The sequence below is a fragment of the Oryctolagus cuniculus genome, chromosome 19 (genome assembly GCF_964237555.1).
Source record: "Oryctolagus cuniculus chromosome 19, mOryCun1.1, whole genome shotgun sequence".
Taxonomy (NCBI): domain Eukaryota; kingdom Metazoa; phylum Chordata; class Mammalia; order Lagomorpha; family Leporidae; genus Oryctolagus; species Oryctolagus cuniculus.
Genome location: NC_091450.1, coordinates 59328835 through 59354810, shown reverse-complemented (window position 1 = coordinate 59354810; position 25976 = coordinate 59328835). Strand labels below are relative to the sequence as shown.

Below are 25976 nucleotides of genomic sequence, written 5' to 3'. Positions count from 1 at the left end.
CTGCAGCCTAATGTTTATTGCAGCACAATTCACAATAGCTAAGACCTGGAACCAACCTAAATGCCCATCAACGGTAGACTGGATAAAGAAATTATGGGATATGTACTCTTTAGAATACTATACTGCAGTAAGAAACAACGAAATCCAGTCATTTGCAACAAAATGGAGGAATCTGGAACACATCATGCTGAGTGAAATAAGCCAGTCCCAAAGGGACAAATACCATATGTTCTCCCTGATCGGTGACAACTGACTGAACACCAAAAAGGAAACTTCTTGAAGTGAAAGGGACACTATGGGAAACGGTGACTTGATTAGCATAGCCCTGACTGTTAATGAACAACTTAATACATTATCCCTCTTAGTAGTTTTTTTGTCTGTTCTACTTAATATGACTGATTTAATTCTGTAATTAATACACAGTTATTCTTAAGTGTTGAAATTTAACTGAAATGTGATCCCTGTTAAACATAAGAGTGGGAATAAGAGAGGGAAGAGATATATAATTTGGGACATGCTCAAGCTGACTTGCCCCAAATGGTAGAGTTTGAAACATACCAGGGGACTCCAATTTAATCCCATCAAGGTGGCATGTACCAATGCCATCTCACTAGTCCAAGTGATCAATTTCAGTTCGCAATTGATCATAATGAAAGGACTAAGAGTCAAAGGGAGCACATAAGCAAGTCTAGTACCTGCTAACACTAACCGATAGAATAAATAAAGGGGAGAGTGATCCAACATGGGAAGTGAGATACTCAGCAGACTCATAGAATGGCAGATGCCCTAAATAGCACTCTGGCCTCAGAATCAGCCCTAAAGGCATTCAGATCTGGCTGAAAAGCCCATGAGAGTATTTCAGGCATGGAAAGCCAAGACACTCTGGCAAAAGATCTCTGTGAGTGAGATCTCAGTGGAAAGAACAGGTCTTCAAAGAAGGAGGTACCTTTCTCTGAAGGGAGGAGAGAACCTCCACTTTGACTATGACCTTGTGTAAACAAGATAAGAGTCGGAGAACTCAAGGGGCTTCCATAGCCTTGGAAACTCATGACTGGAGCATAGGGAGATTACTGATGCCATAGACAGGAGTGTCAATTGGTAAAGTCAACAACAGGAGTCACTGTGCACTTACTCCTCATGTAGGATCTCTGTCCTTAATGTGCTGTGCATTGAGATTTAATGCTATAACGAGTACTCAAATAATATATTTCACTTTGTGTTTCTATGGGGGTGCAAACTGTTGAAATCTTTACTTAATGCATACTAAACTGATCCTCTGTAAAAAAAAAAAAAAAAAGAAAAGAAAAGAAAAGAAACTATCAACTCCCAACTTGACTCTCACTGGGATTAAACATGACAATAGGTCTGATCTGATTTCATCATCATTAAAAAAAATCATCTATTATTTTTCACTTTATGTTTCTGTGTGGGAGCAAACTGTTGAAATCCTTACTTAATGTATACTAAGCTGATCGTCTGTATATTAAGATAATCGAAAATGAATCTTGATGTGAATGGAAGGGGAGAGGGAGTGGGAAAGGGGAGGGTTGTGGGTGGGAGGGACGGTATGGGGGGGAAGCCATAGTAATCCATTATTCGTACTTTGGAAACGTATATTCATTAAATAAAAGTTAAAAAAAATAAATAAAAGTTAAAAAAAAATAAAAAAAAATAAATAAATAAAAATCGAAAAAAAAAAAAAAAGTAAGTTTGTGAGTTTGGAGAAGTATACATTTTATCTACTAATTCAATGTGTCTCCTAAACATTGAATCAGTCATATTAAACTTCATTAGCTGATACAAGTATTTTCCAGTGGGTTAAGCCTGTCAGATCCGAAATCAGAGTGCCTGGGAGTGACTCCCACCTCTGCTTCCCATCCTAACTCCCTACTAATGTAGATGCTGGGAGGCAGCGAATGATGGGTCTGGTAGCAGGGTCCCTGTCATACAGATGGAGGACCCAGCTGAAGTTCTGTCTCCTGGCTTTTGTTTGGCCCAGCTCTGGATTTTAAAGACACTTTAAGAGTGAGCCACTCTGCCTTTCAAACAAATGAGTATGATAAATAAACTTGAAAGGTCCTTAAAATTCTTATATCCAGTAGTTGAATGGCACATACCTAACTCTATATGTATATGTACATACATAGAGAGAGAGAAAACATGATGGTTCATCAAATGCCTACAATGGCTGAATCTGGGCAGTTCCAAAGCCTAGAGCCAGGAACCTCAATATGGGTTTCACATGTGGGTGAAGTCACCCAATTACTGAGACCATCATGGCTGCCTCCAAGGGTTTGCATTAGCACCGAGATGGAATCAGGGGCCCAAGCTGTAAACCAATCCCAGATATTCTGATATGGCATGTGGGCATCTTACATGACTTAGCCACAAAACAAAAAACTCTCCCCATTTTAATTTGTAGCCACAATATATTTATATTCTCTATTAAGCTTAGAGTAGATGATGTATTCTTTCCAGAAAAATAACCCCTTTTGAATTTCAAAAGCACGCATCTCATAAGCAGCTAAATATTAAGCAAGCTCAAAAGAAACTAAATACTAAGCAAACTCAAAAATGTTTGCATAAGTTTGTATTCCCTTTTGACGCTAAAGTCCTTCATTATATTTGTATACATTTTGTAACTATACCTTTACAATCTGTGTTTTAACATTGATTCTGGCTCTCATTTTTAATGAACTATCTGAATAACTTGAGAATTAAAATCTAAAAATATGCCAGGACTTATTTAATTGCTGATGCCCATGTTGATTGTAAACTTAGCAATAATGTGCTTGAATATATTCATTGTTAGAGCTGCCTGTTACAACTGGCTAGCAGTGATGCCAGGGCAAGTATTCATTACAAAGCCAACTTAGTTTAGTAAGAATCTCCGTGGGTGACCCCACGATCATACACTACTTCTGTTTTTTTATAAATAAATATTGATTTTTGAGCAATTTTACCCATTGCTACATTTATTCCACCAATAACTGCTATTCTTTATCTTTGAGTGGTTGGACATACCCTGTGGACAAATGGGTAGTTTGTAAGTCTTCAGAATGGTTCTGAAGGCATATATTGATAGGAGTCAATTGTATTACAATGGTAGTAATTTGGTGTAGAGAGCTCCAGCTCTAGCGTTGCTCATGAATCTAGACACACAGGTGGAAATACACCTCACCAGGAGTTAGTATTGTCTTCTCAAAATCATCTGGTGATTCTAAACACTCAGCTTTGAACTGATTGATGTTGTATCTTTCCCTTTGAAATAAGCACGCAGCTTCTGCCGAGCCAGCTTCAGGCTATTGAATAACAGGAAAAAAACTGCCAAGTGTTGCCAGTTAAAATTTGCCTTTGGGTTTAGAAAGACTTACCTCCACAGCCGGTCTGTGGCAGCCCTAAGCTGTGTAATAATGGGAAAATTACTTATCCTCTCTGAGCTTGTGTTTTTTTTTTTTAACCTTGTAACAAGAAGTGGCATATCTTAAAATTGTGATCAATGATTTATTAACAGTAAAGAAAAATAAAGACTCTTACAGGAGGCATCTAGCAGAGTCCCTATCACTCAAGAAATGGTACTATTTTTCAGTCATTATCTTGTCTGCTTTTGGTGGTTTGAAGGAAACAGGGCCAGTTATAATTTGCAGAATTGTTTCTGTTTATTCTTTGTCCAAAGTGCATGTCAAGGACCAAATTATTTGAGCCATTACCACTGCTTCCTAGGTTCTGCATTGGCAGGAAACTGGAATCTAGGGCAAAGATGGAAGTTGAGACCAAGTACTCAGGTATGGGACATGGGCAACCCAACCACCAATTTAACCTCTAGGCCAAATGTCTACCTCTGATTCCTAAATCTGTAGTTACCCTGTATCTTTTATTTCGGCTCCTTTTTCTCCTCCTCCTCCTCCTCTACCTCCTTTCTGTGGAGATAGGCACACTATTTCTGCATTTGCAAAATTACTTTCTTTTCTTATATCTAATGTAGCATTATTTCAAAATGTGATGACTTAATAATATATTATTTTCTTACAGATTTATCTTTATTTATTTGGACTAGAGAGGTAGAGACAGAGAGAGAGAGGCCTTCCATCCGTTGGTTCACTCCCCAAATGGCTATAACAGCCAGAGCTGGGCTGATGCAAAATCAGGAGCTAGGAGCCTCTTCTAGGTCTCCCATGTGGGTGCAAGGGGCTCAAAGACTTGGGCCATCTTCTGCTTTCCCAGGCCATAGCAAAGAGCTGGATTGGAAGTGGAGCTAGAACTGGCGCCCATATGGGATGCTGACACTTCAGGGTAGGGCCTTAACCTGCTGTGCCACAGCACCGTCCTGAATAATATTATTTTAAAATGGTTATTTATTTATTTGAAAGGCAAAGCTACAGAGAGAGGGAAAGAGACATTTTCTTTATTTTTTTAAGAAATGTTTGCATCCCTCATCAGGGCCACTTTTCTTTCTTTTTGATTGATTTGACAGTTACAGAGAAGCAGAGAGAGAGGGGAGGGGTGGAGAAAGGTCTTCTGGCTGCTGGTTCCCTCCTCAAATGGCCTCAATGGTCAGAGCTGGGCATATCTGAAGCCAGGAGCCAAGATGTTCTTCTGGTTCTTACACATGGGTGCAGGGGTAGAAGTACCTGGGCCATTTTTCTACTGCCTTCCCAGGCCACAGCAGAAAGCTGGATTGGAAGTGGGGTAGCCAGGGTACGAACTGGCACCTTGGGCACTTGCACTGCAGGTGGTGGCTTTACCCACTACCCCACAGCACTGGAGCCCAGAGAGACATTTTATACCCTCTGGTTTATACCCCAAATGGTCACAAGAGCTCGAGCTGGGCCACTCTGAAGCCAGGAGCCTGTAACTGCATCCTGATCTTTACCATAGGTAGCGAGGTCCCAAGGACTTGGCTCATCTGCTGCTCTCCCAGGCACATTAGCAGGGAGCAGCTGGGACTTGAACTGATGCTTGTATGGGATGCCAGCCCTGCAGGTGGTAGCTTTACCTGAAATGCCAGATGTTGTCCCCAGGAATAGTTTGTTCTGCACTCTCATGTCTTAGTGGATTTAGTGAGCTTTCTGGACTCCGTTGATCAGTTCCTGTCTGTGATCCTTCAGGGGGTTATGATTATGTCAGTTGAGACTACTGGTGTTTGGGCTCACTCAGAAGACTGGTAGTTGACACTGTCTGTTAATGGGACACTAAGATTATAATGTGTTCTGCTTTCTTGTATTTGTTTAATTTTTCTTTTTGCAGATCTTGGAATCACTTATTTTTTAATTTTATTTAAGTTATACAAGTTTCATGTGTTTCATATATACAGATTTAGGAACACAGTGATACTTGCTACCCTATCCTCCCTCCCACCCATGCTCTAACCCTTCTTCCTATTCCATTCCCACTCTTAATTTTTTAGCTTTTATTTAATTAATACAAATTTCATAGGTACAGCTTTAGGAATATAGTGGTTCTTCCCCCCCCCAGAGCCACCCTCCCACCCCAACTCCCGTCCCACCTCATACTCCTCCCATCCCATTCTTCATTAGGATTCATTTTTAATTATTTTTATATAGAATACCAAGTCTATACTAAGTAAAGATTTCAACAGTTTGCACCCATACAGACACAAAGCACCCACACAGACACAAAACGTATAAAGTACTGTTTGAAGACAATTTGCAGCAGTGGGGTGGCTGGATCATAGGGTAGGTCTATAGAGGTATCTCCATACTGTCTTCCACAGTGGTTGCCCCTGTTTACATTCCCACCAACAGTGGACCAGAGTACCTTTTTCACCACACACTCACCAGCCTCTGTTATTTGTTGATTTCTGTGTGAGTGCCATTCTATGTGGAGTGACATGAAACCTCATTGTGGTTTTGATTTTCATTTCCCTAATGATTAGTGATCCTAAGTATTTTTTCAAGTGTTTGTTGGCCACTTTATTATTATTATTATTTAAAAGGCAGAGTGACAGAGAAAGAGGGAGAGACAAAGAGACATAGTGGGAAAAGAGATCTTTCTCTGGTTCACTAACAGAATGGCTGTAATCCCTGATGGGGTCAGGAGCCTGGAACTCCATCCAAGTTTATAATGTGAGTGGTAGCACCTAAGTATTTGGACCATGTTCAGCTCATTTCCCAGGTGCACCGTACTGGTCAAGAATACATTATGGGGCCAACTAGAGTTCAGAAGATATTGGAGGCAGGCGCTGTGATGTAGCAGGTATAGCTGCCAACTGGAGTACCAGCATCCCATATGGGCACAGGTTTGAGTCCTGGCTGCTCCATTTCTGATCCAGCCCTCTGCTATGGCCTGGGAAGGCAGTAGAAGATGGCCAAAGTGCTTGAGCCTCTGCCCCAGTATGGGAGACCTGGAGGAAGCTCCTGGTTCTTGGCTTCAGATCAGCGCAACTCCTGCCATTGCAGCCATCTGGGGAGTGAACCAGTGGATAGGGGACCCCCCCCTTCACTCTTTCTCTGCCTTTCAAAAAAATAAAGACTTTTACAAATGATATTACAGAATGCTGGGTGAATGTGCAGAGGGTGTAACATCTTTTATATTGGGTGCAACGTTGCTTTCCAGTTTTGGAATTGTTGCCAAGAAGAAGTAGAATATGCCAAATACATGATTTCCTGGTATGTATTACCCCTAGGGTAGACATATGCTGTCAATATAGCCAAACACAGACAGCTGCCCTCAGCTGGAAAGAAGCTGCTAAGTTGTCATTTCTGGCAGTGACTTCAGGAGTTGTAAGGTCACTGAGCTTTCACAGGCAGCAGTGCCTGCACTGGTACGTTAGTGACACCAAAAGCCTGCATCAGTGACAGTGGGAGCCTTCGGTAAGCAAATCAGAAAGATCAAGATCTGGGGACAAGTTGTAGTTTAGAATCTCAGCCACACAGAGGACTCTATTTGTGTCTTGCTCCTGGTTGTGGTTCACTATCTTCTTTAGGGGTTCTTTTGTATGCTGCCTATGATCCTTCAATGCACTTTTCAAAAATTTCTTGAATCAAGGTTTAATTCTCATTTTTTATGTCTTAGAATTCTAATTCACACAAAATAAATTATTTTAATGTTGTTTTATGAGGCAATAAATCTTGGTCTAATGCTAAATTATATACCATGATCATATCAGGAAATCTGTAGTCAGAAACAAATAATTGCATCATTCTAACATTTTGGATATTGGTATTATTACATTATTCTCAAACATTTGATATTTCAGCTTTACTGCTGCCTTTTGTTGAGGCTTTTTTTTTATTTTTTGACAGGCAGAGTGGACAGTGAGAGAGAGAGACAAAGGTCTTCCTTTGCCGTTGGTTCACCCTCCAGTGGCCGCCGCGGCCGGCGCACCACACTGATCCGATGGCAGGAGCCAGGTGCTTTTCCTGGTCTCCCATGGGGTACAGGGCCCAAGCACCTGGGCCATCCTCCACTGCACTCCCTGGCCACAGCAGAGAGCTGGCCTGGAAGAGGGGCAACCGGGACAGAATCCGGTGCCCCGACCGGGACTAGAACCTGGTGTGCCGGTGCCGCTAGGCGGAGGATTAGCCTAGTGGGCCGCAGCGCCGGCTGAGGCTTTTGAAAATAAATACCACATTCCATAAATGTTTATTGTAGTATATGTATGGCTTAGCCCTTAGAGTGCTTGTATTCCACTACAGAAATAAATTTGAAAAACAAAGATAAGATATGCAATATATGTATATAACTTAATTTCAACCTTTTCTCATTTTGCCTTCAAAATCTTTTTTTGGTTAAAATATTTTGAAAGAAGTCAGAAAATATTCTAGGGAGTGCAACTGCTGAGTAAGGCTTTCAAAAGGCTGAGTCATCTCACCTGAGCTGCCAGGAGTCAGAAAGCAGAATATTCATGATAGCCGTGATTCCAGGAGCAAGAAGTGAAGGCAACTTCTCATAAACAGAATTATCAAAAGCAATGGGTTAAAATAAGTGAAGTAAAGGAATTGCTCCAGAAAAAACTAACCCATCAAATTTTCTCAGACTATCAAAGGTGTTAAAATAAGTATCACATAGCAGAGTACTGGTAGCAATGCCACATTGCAATGTTAACTCTTGTACAGATATTTAAAGGAAAATTACCAAAAACATGAAAAAAAAATCTGAAAGCACAGCTAAATGAAAAACCAAAAGGGGAAAAGCTGTTATCAAATGATCCCCTAAAACAGACATCAGATCGGCAGTGAATCTTCATTGTGTTTGATATAATTGTAGAGCAGTGAATTTTTCTCTCCTTACACTCTACTCTCTACATTGCTCATGTCTCAGTTAATTGGCTCGATTCTCTATACAGAATACTTTATATCAGAGGAATGTGTGTGTGTGTGTGTGTACAAGTGCATTCTGAAGAGGAAAGGAGACCATAAATAGTTGAGAACAAAGTACTGTCTAAATCAAAATGCAAATGTCACTCCTGTCTCTCCCTTTGTATTTTCAGCAGCAGAGTTGTTTGCCAAAGAGTGACTATCAAGGCCTTCACTAATGTTCTAAGGAGGGCACAATGTTCCACTCCCAGAACAATGTAACCCAGTGGTTTTCAGCAAGGAAATTGCTAAATTTCCCAAAGGAATTCCTTACTGTTAGAAAGACCTCTGAAAATTAACTAGTGAGAATAAATGCCACGAAATCTAACATTAGTACTCTGAACTGAATTTGCTTATGCCAGACCTCTAAACAATAAATTGTGTTCTGCTGTGTTGCTATGCCCGTTCATGAGGCAAGCCATTTTAAAGTACAGCATCTTGGAGATTCCAAAAGAGCAGAATGGGGAAAGTGTGTACTGCTTTAGGCTAGGGGAAAACAGCAAAAAAAAAAAAAAAAAAAAAAAAAAAAAAAAAAAAAAAAAAAAGATAGTGGATGAAGTATATTCTTAGGGGAGACTTGGAGAGCAAACTACAGGAAGTGCTGAGGAAGGAAGAAGGACACCGTGGATCATGGTGGAAGGCCCACGTGGACACAAAGCAGCAAGCATAGACACAGCACATGACCCCAGGAGCTGAGAGCAGGAGACTGCATCAGCGTTGGAGAGTGAGTGAGATCAGTCTGCAGAAACCTGTGACACTGGTGATCTAGCTGGAGGGAGAGCCTGGTCAACTGCGCTGTCTGTGAATGCGGCCTGGAGTCCTGAGTGCGACAGGGCACCCACTTACTCAGTGGGACAAAGGGGCACATTTCCCTCTCCCCATTTCCCCACAAACAGGTGGCTGAGAGAGGGCAGGTGGAATTACGGGTGTAAGTAGCAGCTGAGCAGGTCTTGGGCATGTGCCCAGCAGCTGGCAGTTCAGCTGGAGGATGGTGGGGAGAAGGTGCCATTGTGAAACAAGGAGGGGCCGTGGCGAGTGACTCTTGGTGCACGTGTGGGATCCAGGGATATTGCCAGAGAGCAAAGTCCCTGTTCCCCACTGACCTTGAGTCTGGCTGGGAGGATTGATGGGGGCTGTGCACCCAGGTAGGACTGTGAGGTACTCCCAGGCACTCAACATAGCAGAGGCTCAGGGGCTCAAAACCCAAGGTGGAGCAGCCACGGAGAGCTGGTTCTGGGAACATGGCTCTCTCTCCATGGAGGGGACAGCTTTATGAGGTGGAGCAGATCTTCTGTACCCCATGGCTCATAGAGCTTTCCCCAGGTATCCCAGTTGGATCCAGAGGCCCAAAGACATGGGCCATCTTCTCTGCTTTCCCACGTGGGAGATGTGAATGAAGCTCCTGGTTGCTGAGTTCAGTCTAGCTCAACCATGGCATCCAGGATTCTCCTGGTAAACTTCTCTTTGGGGGAGGGTGTGTGGCACAGCGATGACACCACCTATTGGGACACTCCCATCCCATAACAGAGGGCCTGAGTTCAAGTCCCAGCTCTCATTGCAGTTCCAGTTTCCTGTAATACCCACCCTGGGAGACAACAGGTAGTAGTTCAAGTTGTTGGGTCCTTGCCACCCACATGGACCCAGGTTGAATGCCTGGGTCCTGGCTTCTGCCTGGCCCAGCCGTGGATGTTGTGCATACTTGGAGGGCTAAACAAGGATGGACGTTCTCCCCATCTGGCCCTTTCTCTTTTGTGTGTCCCTGCCTTTCCAATCAATAAAAAAATTGGGGGCCAGTGTTGTAGCATAGTAGGTTCAGTCACCTTTTGTAATGCCAGCGTCCCATATGGGCACTGGTTTGTATGCAGGCTGTTCCACTTCTGATCAGGATTCTCCCGAATGTCCTGGGGAAAGCAGTGGCAGATGGAACAAGTGCTTGGGGCCCTGCCACCCTCATGGGAGACCGGGAAGTCTCGACTCCTGACTCCTCACTCCTGGCTTTGGCCTGGTCCCATAGTGGTTGATGCAGCCACCTGAGGAGTAAACCAGTTGGATGGAAGATCTCTCTATGTCACACTCTGTGTATCTTGGGCTTTCGAATAAGTACCTAATCATAAAAAAATAAAAAATTGTTTGGCACACTGGTCTTCCCCTGTCAGAGGGCCTCTAACCTCAGGCCAGCAGGACTGCCGGTTTCCTGCGTTCTGTCCTGTGAAGTTTGCTCTTTTTACTGGCGAGGACTTGCGCATGGGTCCTTGCTCTCCCCTCAGCACCATGTCCAGGAAACCAAGCTGCTGGTTTTCACAGACACCTCCACCCACCCTGGTAGCACCACAAGCTCAGGGTGGGGAGGAAAGGGACACAGCTCCAGGCCAGCACACCACCTTCTCCCACACTTCTTCCCTGGGCAGTCAGCAATTCTCCATCAATCAGTGCTGTCTGTTTTGTGGTTGGTTGGTTTGGGTGTTTTTTGGTGGATTCCCAGAGGCCTTAAAGGTTGTTGGTTTTGTCTTGTTTCATAGCCGTCGGACATATTGCTGGGGAAAGCCAGACATGAGCCTCCTTCAGCACCGGACACAGCCTAGGATCCTGCTGGGCTCAGGACCTCCCCTCCCATCTCTAGTCCCACGAGGTGAGTCGTCCCTCTTCAGTGAAGCTCTCCACTCAAAACCAGGCCTCCCTCAGCTGGCAAGGGGAGGTGCCAAAAATTTTATGTATGCCTGTGGGGGTCCCAACACTGTCTCAGGCAGTAGTACCCAGCGTGTTGTGCACGTGAACTAGCAGATGGAACACTACCTTCCATCCCTAGGGTGTGCAAACTCTTACACTCAATGACACTTCACAAGGGAGCCAACCTTTTTGGAGCTTCTGCTCAGCTAAGCTCCCACGTTGGAGCACTATTTCAAGTCTCAGCTGCTCCACTTCCTATCCGATCTTCTGCTTGTGTGCCTAGGAATACAGCAGATCCAGGCCCAAGTACTTTGGCCCTACCACCCATTTAGGAGAGTAGTAGGAGTTCCCTGCTCCAGGCTCCATCCTGGCCCCTACCTGACTGTTGTGGTCCCGTGGGAAGTGAACCAGAGGAAGGAAGACCTCTCTGTCACCACCTCTTTTGCTCATTTCTGTTTCAAATGCATAAATCTTTGTGAAAAATTACACACCACATGGTAGTTTTCTGATCAATGTGGAACCTTTATTTATAAACACAGGCAATGTGTTTGGTTCCAGGGATTCAAACCCTTGCCATTTCACAAGGTAGGGAAGGCCAGGTTGGGTTGAGAAATACCCAACACTCTCCCCACGTACCCATGGTGCAGCATGAATGCTACAGAGAGCCCCCCATTGCCCCCCCCAGTCTCCTCTTACACTGCTCTCCCCATTGACCTGGATCCAGTGCCCCATTCCATGCCTGCCACCACCATCACCCCGTGCTCCCCTTCTCCCTCCCAATTCCACACTAAGCCCACGATCAGCCACCCTCGGCCCACCCTCACCCTCCCTCGGCCCACCCTCGGCCCACCCTCGCCCACCCTCACCCACCCTCGCCCACCCTCGGCCCACCCTCGGCCCACCCTCGCCCACCCTCGCCCTCCCTCGCCCTCCCTCGGCCCACCCTCGGCCCACCCTCGCCCTCCCTCACCCTCCCTCGGCCCTCCCTCGCCCTCCCTCGGCCCACCCTCGCCCTCCCTCGGCCCACCCTCAGCCCACCCTCGCCCACCTTTGCCCACCCTCGCCCTCCCTCACCCTCCCTCGGCCCACCCTCGCCCTCCCTGGCCCACCCTCGGCCCACCCTCACCCACCTTTGCCCACCCTTGCCCTCCCTGGCCCACCCTCAGCCCACCCTTGCCCACCCTCTCCCTGCCTGGCCCACCCTCGGCCCACCCTCACCCACCTTCACCCTCCCTGGCCCACCCTCGGCCTACCCTGGACCACCCCTGGACCACTCTGTTTGTCCCCATCCTCCATTACCCTGTCCGTGCCCATATCCCCATCCTGCCTTCTCCCTTCCCTCACCCATGTCCACCACTCCCTTGCTCCCCAGGCCCTCTCCCCACAGACCTGCTCTCCCTGCTCTGTCCCTGCCCTCAGCGCCTGTCCCTGTGCCACTGTGCTGTGCTGGCAGCAAGGCCTAATAACTGCCATGGAGGATGACATCACAGAAGCCTGGCCTGTGCCAACATTCTGTGCAGGTGAGGTCATTTCCCTCAGTGGGACTGTGAGCCACATGTGGAGCACACTCGCTCTTGTGCACTGGACACTCTCCACATTGGTCCACTTCCCAGCCCATCACGGGGTGGCAGGTGTAGACGGGCTCTTACAGGGCTCATGACCAATGGAACCTAGTTTTAAACTAACCCCAGAGCAGGGATGAGTAAGTGTACAGCATTCCTTCAGATCAGTCACAACAGAGCTGCCCCTTTTCTGCTCGCAGGTCTTCCTCAGGCTGGGTAAGAGGTCAGTGCTGTGGGCTTTACCCTCCATTGACAGTCACCAGAAAACGATGACAAATTGAACATACCACAGTGGGACAAGGACACTGGCAGATGAACCTTGCCCAAATCTTTTATGTTATCTAAGATCTTAGCTAAGGACAGTATGATGTTTCAGTTGCCAAGGTATTCTAAACTCCACTTCCCTCTTTTCATACACATGATTAGACCCATGATGCATTTAATTAGACCCATGATGCAGTGTGTGTAAACTGCTTGGGCAATCTTTGGGCCCAGCAGCGAGAGCACCAGGATAAGACCTGGGGTTTCCATCCAGGCTCCACTCCGGTTTCCAGCTTCATCCTGGGGCTCCAGCAACTTCAGACACCTAGGAGGAGCATGTGCTCTCGCTCACTTGCTCGCTCACTCTCTCTCTTTCTCTCCCTCCTTCTTAAATAAATAAAAAATTCTTAGAAAACAAAATCTTCAAATTATAGAGTCTAGGCAGATTGAACATCAATGCTGGCCTCGGCTCCACACTGGCCCAGTGCCAAGGGAAGGGCCTAGAACAATTGGAGCAGTGGGCAGTGGAGCAAACTGCCCATGGACAGGCACCTGCCCAAGAGTCACCGTGCCCGGCCACTAGAGTACCTCCAGCTGCCAGGCCACACCCCCCCACCCTCTTGGAACCATTTCTCCCTCCCCACCCCAAGGGGTCCCACCCAGGTCTCTGCCCCTCAGTGACTTTGGGTGAGGGGCTCATATACACGGACCCAGTGCCAAGAGGGACAGCAGGTTCTGCCACCCACACCCACCCGTTGAAACCTCCAGAGTCAGCAACTGGGACTGTGTTGTGGTGTGGGAAGCTGCCTTCCAGGATCTGGGCTGCTGGGGGTCCCTGGTGCATCTGTCAGCGAGGCCAGGCCCTCCTGGGGAGCTTCCACAACCACAGTGGGGGAAGGGGCACAGTTAGAGGGAGACAGAAGCCACAGAGGGAGACAGAAGCCCCAACCCCTGTAGCCTCTGTATCCCTGCCCCACCTGCCCTGGCCTGGCTGGCCCCTGCAAAACCTGGTTTCTCCCCAGGAATGTTTGTTCCCGTTCTCTGCTCGGGGAGCTTTTTCATGGTGTGGCCTCATCCTCGACAAAGCTGTGGGACTCAGAGCCAGGCTCTGTGTGGCCCGACGATCCTGCTGACCCTGGCCTCCTGCAGACCATGGGCCGCCATACCCCTGGCCGCATCTCCAGCTTTTCAAGTGGGAAGAAACCACCCCGCTTCCCAGGACTTGCACTTCTGTGGGCCATCCTCAGCAAGGTCAGTGAAGTGTCTACAGCCGCCTGGACCATTTCTATGAAGAACGCTGGTCGAAGCCTTGGCTGAGGGGGTCCAGGGGTGTGGAGTTGGGGGTGAGAACCCTGCAGGGAGAGAGGTGGTCACTGGTGTCCAGGAGCCAGCTAAGGTAGCCATGGGCCTCCCTAACCTGTCCTCGCCCACAGTGTTTCACGGTTGGTTTGGCATTTGTGGCCTCAGATCACGGGCTCCTTCGCTGATAGGTATGTACCCTGCAGCCATGTGGGCCCCACCCTTAAGAACCTGCTGGGCGCTAGAGGCTGGGAGCTGCCAGAGGACAGGCGATGGCCTCAGGAGCTGGTGGACACTGGGGCAGCTGCTGAGCGTGGGTGCCCTGAAGTACGCTTAAAGGAAGAGGAGCCCAGGTCCCTCCTATTCCCTATGGAGTTTTGAATGCAGCTTCTGGAACACTGTCCCCTCTGGAGCTCCTGAGTTTGTTTTACATGCAGCCAGTTGTAGCCTGGCTCTGAGCTCTGCAGTCACACATATGCAGCGCACACACACTCAGTCCAGAAGTGAACTCTGAATGGGCTGTGCACGGATGCATACTTCAGCCCACAGGCCCTTCCTGCACATGGTTCAACTGGCATGGGCTGGGGGGTGTGTGGGACAGACCCCCTCAGTGAGCCTGAGCAGCATGCGGGTCGCTGGCCCTAGTGGAGGGCTGCTGAGGAGGGGGCAGTGGGCTCAGGGGTCTGTGGGCTCCACTCAGAAATGCACCCAGAGAAGGGACCCAGCAAAGCGGAAAGGACACCAGCACCTGTCCTGGACACAGGTGACTGCAGATGTCCAAAAGGGCCCAGGTTAAGGGGCTGCCTCCCCCCCGCCAATCTCCTTGTGATGCTCACCTTGGAGAGGACGCAGGGCCATGCTGGTACCGGCACTGGAGAACCCAGGACCCTAAGTCTCCACCCACACCCCATGGCTGCTTTCATCCTGGTGAGTGTCGGAGACCCTGAAGGGCCAGGCCATGGTCCCAGGCAGAGGCCTGTCCTCAGTGCGCTGGCCCTGGCCTCTTGTTCCCTCTCTCTGGTTGTGTTTGTGTCTTGCACTGGAGGAGACACAGCCATGCAGGTCCTGATCAAGAGTCAGAGCTGGCCTGGTCAGGGAGTCTTCCTCCTGGCCCAGACCCACCTGGGACCAGGAACGTTCTCAGTGCCAAGGGGTTCCACACATTCCTGCAAAAACCAATGTGAAACCCAGTCCACGCAGCTGCCCATTAGGGCCCCAGGACTCCATTTCCTGAAGGCGGGGAGGGGCAGAGCACATTGCTGCCCCTGGACTCTGCTCAGAGCCCCAGCGTCAGAGTTATGCCCACCCTGGTGGCTCCAGGGTGTGGTTACTGCTTCTGTTTTCCCTGTGGACCACAGCAGGCAGGCCACCCCCTTCCTGGAATAAGATCACCTGTGTGGACCGTGACGGTGATGTTAGTGTGTGTGTATGTGTGTGTTCTGTGTGCATGTAGGTTCACATGTGTATGTGTACTGTGCAAGTGTGTGGTGTGCACATGCATAGTTAATGGCTTCATCCTGGCGCAGCCCTTGTTGCTTTAGCCATTTGGGGAATGAACCAGCAGGTGGAAGATCTCTCTCTCTCTCTGCAAATCTGCATCTTAAATAAAAAAAAAAGAATCTTAAAACCCTAAAACCCCACCATTTTCAGCACTGGGGACGCCTTCAGAGCTCTAGGAGCTCAGGCACTTGATGTTTGGTGGAATCAGGGACAGCGAGGTGGCACAGCTGGGCCTACAGCCAACACTGGCATGGCCTTCGGGTGCCAGCTTGAGTCCCAGCTGTTCCCAGCTCCTGTCTTGGGTGCTTGTGAGCCGGGAGAGATGCTGTGGAGTGGTACAGGTGCTTGGGATTCCTGGCTGCCCCAGGCCTGTCCATGTCTGGACCTCCCCTCGCCCCTCATCAGCACCAGTAATGCTGTGTCCTTGGTCGCTGGCATCTCTAGGGCCTCTCAGGTGATTCTGGGTCCTTAACATGGGGTCTGAAGCTGCTCTTACCGTTGGCTTCCACATGGCTGCTGTCTGTCGCTTTTGTGGCCACCATGGCTCAGCCATGGCCACACTCCCTGAAGAGTGGTTTAGGGGTGGGGCTTTTGTGTCCTCTGACCCCTGCCTTCCCAGGTGTGTTCACAGGGGGCAGCCAGGACTGGAACCAGTGCCTACGATGATGGCACTCCACCCACCACACCCAGCATTGATCCCTCACCTCACCTTCCCAACCTGTGTTCAGCTCAGTGGACAGGAGAGGGCGAACGGTGTGGGCCTCTCTGGTCAGGTGGCCAATGACAGGAGGAGGTGTCGAGCCAGGCCTGCTTTGTGTCTAGCTCTAGTTTTCAGGGTGGCAGCTCCCACTGGTGGGCACCTGACCAGCCACCTCCTAGTGGTCTCCAGGGATTGCCTGTTGGGGGATGTGGGAAGGGAGTTCTGGCCCCCATGGTGGCATCTGCCACCCACCCTGTCACTTGCAGCTCTGTGGGAGATGGGTGAGGGCGCCCCTCTTCTGAGCAGGACCCAGAAGGGAGCTGTATAGATAGAGGTGCAGGCTGAGTGGTGGAGTTAGGCATGGCTGACAGGTTTATAAATGAAGACCTGGGGTCCCCATGGACCTAGATTGAGACCAGGACCTCCCCCAGGCCCTGCCTTCCAGTGGGAGTCTGCAGCCCAGCCTGCACACACCATGCTACCCTCCCCTGTCCCCCACCTTTCTTCCCCTCCCCTCTCCACCTGCCCCTTCCACAGGTGCTTCAGGCGCACCGGCCCCAAAGGCCATTCTCTCAGGTTCCTCCAGCCCCCAGGGAGTAGTCTTCCTGCAGTTTTCCATAGCACCTGCACTAATTTACATATTTAACATCAGTGTGTAGGTGTTCCCCTTTTCCCACTTCCACCTTATCATTGTGACTCTGTCCTTTGGAGCTTAACCATTTTGAAAGGGCTAGCTCATATCATTGTGGTTTGGATGGCATTTCCATGATGGCTTGTGATATTGAGCATTTTTTTCATAGAATTGTTGGCCATTTGTATTTCTTTTTTAAAATTTTTTAACACAGTGGACAGTGAGAGAGAGAGACAGAAAGGTCTTCCTTTGCCGTTGGTTCATCCTCAATGGCTGCTGTGGCCGGTGCACTGTGGTTGGCACACCAAGCTGATCCGATGCCAGGAGCCAAGTGTTTCTCCTGGTCTCCCATGCGGGTGCAGGGCCCAAGGACCTGGGCCATCCTCCACTGCACTCCCGGGCCAAAGCAGAGAGCTGGACTGGAAGAGGAGCAACCGCCACAGAATCTGGCACCCTGACCAGGACTAGAACCTGGTGTCTGGTGCCGCAGGTGGAGGATTAGCCTAGTGAGCCGTGGCACCAGTGGCCATTTGTATTTCTATGGAGAACTCTGTTCAGCTCCTTTGGCCATTTCATATCTGGATTCATTGTTTCATTTTATTTTTTTTTAAGTTGCGGATGTATTCTGTACATTAATCCTTTTTCAGATAGGTAGGTAGCTCACAGATATTTTTGCTCATTCTGTTGGAGGACTCTTTATTGATGATTTCCTTTGCTGTCCATAAGCTGTTGACTTTGATATAATCCCATTTGATTAGTTTTGATTTTGTTGCTTTGCCCTGAAGGTCTTTTCTAAGAGTCAATCTGTACTTAAGTGTCTTCTAGTACTTACTCTACATTTGTTTCCAAAAGCTTCATAGTCCCTGGTCTTACATTTAAGTCCTTGATCCATTTTGAGTTGATTTTCTTCTTTTCTGTGAGTAATGGATCTAATTTCAATCTCGTACATAAATGCAGTTTTGCCAACACCAGTTTTTGAGGAGATTTTCCTTATAGCAGTGAATATCTGAGACCTTTTATCAAAAATCAGATGTCTCTACATATTGGTATTGATTTTGGGACTTGCATTGTTTTTTTTCCATTGGTCAATGTGTCACATTTTATGCCACTGCTGTGATGTTTTAATTAGTGTTGATTTGTAGTATGCTTTGAATCAGGTGTTGTGAGGCATCCAGGTACTTTTGTTTTGTTTTGTTTTGTTTTTTGGTAAGGAACCCCCAAGATGTTCTGGATCTTCTGTGATTTGTATGAATTTTAGGCATTTTTTTTTGTTTTTCCACAAAGAATGTCACTGATATTTTGATAACAATTTAATTGAATTTTTATATTGCATTAGGTAAGGTTGACATTTTTTTTTGACAGGCAGAGTAGACAGTGAGAGAGAGAGAGACAGAGAGAGAAAGGTCTTCCTTTTACCGTTGGTTCAACCCCCAATGGCTGCTGCGGCTGACACGCTGTGACCGGTGCACCATGCTGATCTGAAGCCAGGAGCCAGGTGCTTCTTCTGGTCTCCATGCGGGTGCAGGGCCCAAGGACTTGGGCCATCCTCCACTGCACTCCCGGGCCACAGCAGAGAGCTGGACAGGAAGAGGAGCTACCGCCACAGAATCTGGCGCTCCGACCGGGACTAGAACCCGCTGTGCCGGCTCCGCAGGTGGAGGATTAGCCTATTGAGCTGTGGCACCGGCCAAGGTAGACATTTTAATGATACTCATTCTTCGAATCCATCAAAAGAAATATCATTTCATTATTTCTGTTCTTGGTGATTTCTTTTATCAAGATATGGTAATTTTGATTATAGAGCTTTAAAACATCTTTAATGTATTAAACACTGCTGTTTCTACAGTATGTTTATTTGTAACCTGTAACTTCACTTAATTGTTTCACCAGTCCTAGCAGTGTTTTGGGTTCATTGTATTAGTATTTCTGTTACAATATCATGTCACCAGCAAGCCCTTAGAATTTGATGTTCAATTTTCAAACCTATTTACTGATTCTTTCTTTCTTCTCCCTCATTGTTTTTGTGAAAATTTACAGTACTACATTCAGAAAGAGTGGTAAAAAGGGACATCCTTGTGTTGTTACATGTTTGACAAAAATGCTTTCACATTTTCCCCATCCAGCATGACATTGGCTGTTGGCATGTCATACATAGCCGTTATGATTTCGATATGTATTCCTTCTGTATCTATTTTGTGTAGTTTTTTAATCCTTTTTTATTCTATTGATATTTCTGTATCTAATTAGATGATAATGTGGTTTTTCAAAAGATTTATTTCATTTGTTTGCAAGAATGATATAGATTGGGCCGGCGCCGTGGCTCAATAGGCTAATCCTCCACCTTGCGGCGCCGGCACACCGGGTTCTAGTCCCGGTCGGGGCGCCGGATTCTGTCCCGGTTGCCCCTCTTCCAGGCCAGCTCTCTGCTATGGCCAGGGAGTGCAGTGGAGGATGGCCCAGGTGCTTGGGCCCTGCACCCCATGGGAGACCAGGAAAAGCACCTGGCTCCTGGCTCCTGCCAGGATCAGCGCGGTGCGCCGGCTGCAGCGGCGGCCATTGGAGGGTGAACCAACGGCAAAGGAAGACCTTTCTCTCTCTGTCTCTCTCTCTCACTGTCCACTCTGCCTGTCAAAAAAAAAAAAAAAAAAAAAAAGAATGATATAGATTGATAGAGATAGAGCAAGAGCAAAAGAAAGGGAGGGAGGAAAAGAGGGAGAGGGGTCTTCTATTTGCTAGTTTATTCCCTAAATGACCTCAATGGCCAGACTGAGCCAGTATGAAGTCAGGATCCAGAACCTTCTTCCAAGTCTCCCATGTGGCTGAAAGGGCCCAACTAATTGGGACATCCTCTGCCACTTTCCCAGGCACATTAGAAGGGAGCTAGATTGGAAGAGGAGCAGCCTGGATGCGAAATGGCACACATATGAATGGAGGCATTGTGTGTTGTGGCCTTAACCCACTGCAATACAGTGCTGGCCCTGACAATGTGTTTTTTTTTCTTTTTTTTTTTTACATGCAGAGTGGACAGTGAGAGAGAGAGAGAGAAAGGTCTTCCTTTTGCCGTTGGTTCACCCTCCAATGACCACCACGGCCGGCATGCTGTGGCCAGCGCACCCACTGATCCGATGGCAGGAGCCAAGTGTTTCTCCTGGTCTCCCAGGGGGTGCAGGGCCCAAGTACTTGGGCCATCCTCCACTGCACTCCCGGGCCAAAGCAGAGAGCTGGCCTGGGAGAGGGGCAACCGAGACAGAATCCGGCGCCCCGACCGGGACTAGAACCCGATGTGCCGGTGCCACAAGGCGAAGGATTAGCCTAGTGAGCCACGGCGCTGGCTGACAATGTGGTTTTGTTCTTCAATTAGTTTGATATAATTTATCATGTGTATTAATTTGAAAATGTGGAACATCATGGCATTTCTGGGATGAATTCCAATCAAAGGTTATACATGAGCTTTTGCGTGTGATTTTGGTTTTGTTTGGCTAGAATTTTGTTGAGAATGTTTGCATCTTTTTCATTTAGGATCTAGGCCAGCAGTTTTATTTACATTCAATGTTTAGCTATCTTTTGTGGTCAGAGTAATTCTGGCTCACAAAAAGTGTTTGTTAGAGTTGAATCCTATTCCATCCAGCTCAATATTTTAAAATAGCTGGAAAAGTATTGGAGTTGCTTTTTAAATCTTCAACCTCCTTGGATACCTTTATTCAAAGGTATTTAAATTTTAGTAGCTATTGTGAATGGAATGGATCTTTGAAGTTGTCTCTCATCCATGACATTGTGTGTATACAAATTCTATTGATTTTTGTGTGTTGATTTTATATCGTGCCACTTTTCCAAACTCTGAGTTCTAATAATCTCATAGTGGAGTTTCTTGGTTCCCCCATTTAAAAAATCATGTGCTTTTGAAGGAGGGATAGTTTGACTTCCTCCTTCCCAATTTGTATCCATTTGATTTCTTTTTCTTGCCTAATGGCTCTAAAACTTCCAGATCTATATTGAATAGCAATAATGAGAGTACATCCTTGTCTGATTCCAGATCATAGTTGGGAATGCTTCCAACTTTTCCCCATTCATAAGATGCTATCAGTCGGTTTGACATAAATTGCCTTGATTATGTGGAGGAATATTCTACTGTCAGTTTGCCTAAGGCTTTCTTTCTGAAAGGTTTTTGCATATTTTCCAGCTGTTTTCATCTATTGAAATAATTATATGTTTTTTTAATATTTATTTAAATGAAAGGCAGACTTATTGAGTGACCAATTCATTGGCAAACAGTACATTGTAGTAATTCCCGATGTTTTTTTTTTATTTATTGGGTTTCTGTTATTACAGTTTGTTTTTTGTTTATGATTTTACTCATTGGGGTCTTATTCCTGTTTTTTTGTTTGTTTGTTTGTTTTGGAGATTTTCAGCAAGTTTGTAAAAAATTTTTTTAATGAGCTTTCATTTCAGTGATCTTTTGTAATGTTTTTGCTTCAACTTTGTTTATTTCTTCTCAAATTTCCATGATTTCTGTCATCCTGCTAATTTGGAGTTTGATATGTTGGTTTTCCAGGTTTTGTGATGCATTGAAAAGCTCATTTATTTGATGCCTTTCCAATATCTTGTGGTAGGCACAAGTTGTTATCAAGTGTCCTCCTAACATTGTATTTGCTGTGTCCCATACGTTTTGCTGTGTTGTGCTGTTGTTATCTTCAATCATGTCCAGAAATTTCTTGATTTCCATTTTGATTTCTCCTATGACCCACCATTCATTCAGGAGCATGTCGTTTGGTCTCCATGTGTTTGCATATGTTTTGGAGTTTCTTGAGTTGTTGATTTCCCATTTCCTTGAATTTTGGTCATAGAAGATGCGTGAAATGATTTCAGTTACTGAGTTTACTAAGCTTGTTTTATGGCCTATCATATGTTGTGTCCTAGAGAAAGTTCCAGGGGCTGATGAGAAGAATGTGTATTCTGCAAGTTGTGGGATGAAAAGTTCTGAGTTAGGACTTCCAGCAAGGCAGTCTGTTCCCAGGGACACAGTGATGAGCGACTGAGTCACCTACAATTGTGACATAGGGGAGGGGCGAGGAAATGACCAAGAGAAGACAGTGCAGGTGTTCTCATAAGATATGTTTTGTATTTAAGAGATCCAAAGTCCATGCATTTCATAAATGCAATTTAGGTACACAGTGATTGTCCCCACCCTACCTCTCTGTCCGGAGCGCAACACATCGTGCACTTGGTCGTCTGACTCCTGGCAGCAGCCCTGGGACAGACAAGGGCAAGGATGCTGGGCATGTATCTGCCGTTCAGTACCCTGACCACGGGCAGTTTGTCAGTGCGCTGCCCCATGCAGGAGTGGCTGGGTGTCAGCCTGGAGGTGTAGAGAGCTCCACACTGCCCTGAGCTTCTGATGGGCTGGATTGGGAGCAACGATGCCCTTGGAGGGCATTTGCTCATGGTGAGCACAGGGCAGCCATGTCAGGCTGGGGCTCAGGTCGCCGCCCCTGGTTAATCAAGGCAGTGCGGCCTCTTCCGCTGACGCTGTGTATTCTGGGAGGAAGGGGCGGGTGTTAGTTGGACGGCACTTGAGCAGTAGGCCTCCGGAAGAAGTAGGAGATGTCTGTGGGAGTGGCGTCGTGGTAGGCTGGCGGTGTTATTGGCAGCAGTGGCACGGGAGGCTTGGAGAGTGCGGGAGGGATTTGCTGCTTTTGAGATTATGGACAGTGAAATGTCCGGGGCCTTCTTCAAAGGATGCGGGATTCAGGGCTTCCCAGCGGTGTTTTCCCCCCAAATCCACAGGTTTGGAGGCAGTGGGGGTGGGTGGGAGCTCAACTGTGAGGAAGCCGAGACGCTGGTGTCAACCTCCCCTCCCCCCGTGGAGGACACGGATGTGAACCTGTACCCATAATGGACTAGTGTTCTCTCATAATTTGATGATACTCAGTTTTAGATTTTGTTCCTTGAAGTGTTTTTCGTTGCTTTTTGTATAAGGTGTAAGGTATCGGGCTTCTTTCAGAGTTCTGCATGTGGAGGTCCAGTTTTCTCAGGACCAGTTTTTGAAGAAACTGTCCTTTGCACCTGGGATTGATCTTTAGCACTTTTAAAAGACAGAGTAGTTGTAGATGTGTGCGTTATTTCAGGTGTTTCTTTTCTGTTCCATTGTTCTATATGTCATTCTTTTTTTGCCTGTACCAAGCTGTTTTGATCGTAACTGCCCTGTTCTGTGTCTTACAATCTGTTATTGCGACGCTTTGAGTTTTGTCAATGTTGTATATGGTTGCTTTCAGTATTTGGATGTTCTGTGTTTTCATATGAATTTCAGCATTGTTTTCTTTCCATCTGGGCAAAATGTTATTTGTCCTTTGGTTGGGATCCCATTGTATCTCTAAATTGCTTATGGTAGAATGGAAATTTTCATTTTGTCGATTTTACCAATGAATGAACATGGCAGATTTTTCCATTTTTGTGTGTCTTTTTCTATTTCTTTAATGTTTATTAATTTTCATTGTAGACATTTTCATGGATATGAAACTGGACACCGAGTTGACGCTGAAGTTCAGCTGCTGGGTAATCTTCCATTTCTGGAGCCTGCTCATCTTCCTTGTAAAACCCGGCTAGGCCTTCACCCTGGACAGGAGCAACTGGTTAGTAGACATGGATGCGTCCTGTAGATGGCAGCCTTTGGGCCAAGGGGGAGAGAAGGGAAGGGATGGGACCTCTGTTCCCTGGAGTTGGGCTGGCGAGGCTGAGAGTAAGGTGGACTTCCAAGCTTTGGGAAGGAGGGTCAAGTGGGGGAGCCCTATAGACATTTGGAGACAGAAATGTGGGGGCCTAGCATTCCTAGAATAGAGTGTTGGCCACAGAGACAGAGGTGAATAAGATGTTGGTGAATGCATTCCCTCGGGTGCTGCAGAGAATTAGGGGCCAAAGAACATGCTAAGAAGGGAAGATTGTGTCTCCAGGCAGTGGGAGGGAGACCTGGGAGGAAAACTGCATGTGTTGACTCAGAGTACAAAAGATAAGAAGTCTGCTTTGGAGAGACGTGGTAGTAGTTGTTATGTTTTAGATTTTCAGGCTAAGGACGATGGGATTGCAAGTACTTCATGCAGCGGGAGTGGAGGGTTAGATGCCATGGAAGAACCTGGTTCATGCAAGGTTTTGGGAGCTGAAAACAGGTTATTTCTGTATGTCACCATCCAGTGATAGAAAGGGAAAAGAGAAGGATTGCATGGAGGAAGGCATGCCACCATGAGGAGAGTTGTAATAGGGAGGAGCTGGTAGATCTACTTGTAAGAACTAGTGGAGCATCAGAGTGTTAGATGCGGGACAGGGCCTGGGGAGAAACCTTAGTTAAAGTGAGGGAACGGATATCAGGAGGTGGTCAGGGGGACCTTTCAGAAGGTACTGGGGAATGTGTGCTGAGTTAATCAGGAAATTTGACCAAAGTGTGCAGACTACCAAGAGATGGAGAAGATCTTAGTTGAAATCAGATAAGTGTTGATAGGGGGCTTAGGTACATGGAGAAACTGGCATAGCCTGGGAATGAAGTTTGTGGCTTGTATTCAGTTTGTAGAAGTCAGAATTATAGCAGAGGACTTTCTCTTGGTAAACGTGTTTTTCTGGGTTTCAAAGGAGTGTCTGTGATGTGCCCACATTTGTTGTAGTTACTTAAGGTAATGCAGAGAGCATCATGTGGGTCCTTGAAAAAGTTTGTGGAAAGAAGGATTTGTAAGGTTATTTCACTGTGTGTGTGTGTGTGTGTGTGTGTGTGTGTGTAGTATTATTCCTACCCATTCAACGATGATGTTAGAAGACTTCGTCAGTTTCTTGTTTTCACTGCCGTGAAGCATACTGCAATAAATATTGTGGTGGACGTATCTCTGTGATACAATATGTTCATGTGTTTTGGGTTATAGCCAGTAGAGGGATTGCTCCATATCGTATGGCAAGTCTGTCTGGTTTTTTAAGAAATCTCCATACCGTTTTCCACAGCGTCTGCACTAATTTACATTTTTACCACCAGTGGGTAAGTTTTTCCCTTTTCCCACATCTTCCTCCTCATTGTGACTCTCCGTCCTTTGGGTTTTAGCCAGTATGTACGTGTGAGCTGATATCTCATTGTGGTTTGGATTTGCATTTCCCTGATGGCTTGTGATGTTGCGCATTTTTCCTATATTTCTTGGCCATCTGTATATCGATGGGGAACTGTCTGTTGAGTTCCTTTGGCTACTTCATAACTGGATTGGTTGGGTTTTTTATTGGTGTTTTTTTTTAAGTTGCAGATGTATTCCTGATATTAACCCTTTTCATATAGGTTGCTGACAAGTATCCTTTGGTCATTCTTGTGAATGAATCTTCACTCTATGATGATTTCCTTTGCTGTGCAAAGCTTTTCATTTCATTTGATCCCATTTGTTTGGTTTTGCTTTAGCTGCCTGGGCTTTGAGGGTCTTGTCTAAGAGTCATCCCCTATTCCAGTGTCTTGGAGCTTTGTTTGTATTTCCTTCAAAAAGCTTCACAGTGCTGGGTCATAGATTTAGGTCTCTGATCCATTTTGAGTTGATTTTCATATTTTGTTGGAGTTATGAATCTAATTTCAATCTTCTACACAAATACATCCATTTTTGGCAACACCACTTGTTGAAGAAATCCAATGGATGGTCTGAGACCTTTTGTAAAAATATGGTATTGAACATATTTTGATTAATATTGGAGCTCGCCTTGTTCTCTTCCATTGGTCTGTGTGTCACTTTTTATGCAAGTGCTATGATATTTTGTTTAGTGTCATTTGTAGAATGCTTTGAATCAGGTGTTGTGAGGTATCCAGGCTAATAACTTTGTTTCACTTTTTGCTCAGAAACACCTTATCTTTTCTGCATCTTCTGTGATTTTGTTTGAATTATAGGTTTGTGGTATATAATTCTGTAAAAAACGTCATTGGTGTTTTGATGAAAATTTAATTGAATCTTTAGGTAGCAGTAGGCAAGGTAGAGATTTTAATTATACTGATTCTTCAAATCCACCAAAAGAGACATCTTTCCACTTTTGTGTCC

The 25976-nt window shown here is 46.4% G+C and overlaps 1 protein-coding gene across 1 annotated transcript in view; it reads left to right on the top strand.

The window, feature by feature from the left end:
* The window catches only part of LOC103346492 (uncharacterized), a 149414-nt gene that overhangs the window by 13597 nt on the left and 109841 nt on the right, over positions 1-25976 (top strand). Inside the window, exons 3-5 of the mRNA XM_070063799.1 lie at positions 10838-10947; positions 13831-14059; positions 23435-23567. Of these exons, the coding sequence (XP_069919900.1) occupies positions 10869-10947; positions 13831-14059; positions 23435-23567 (441 nt within the window). The 5' untranslated portion in view covers positions 10838-10868. The remainder of the gene's footprint in view (positions 1-10837; positions 10948-13830; positions 14060-23434; positions 23568-25976) is intronic.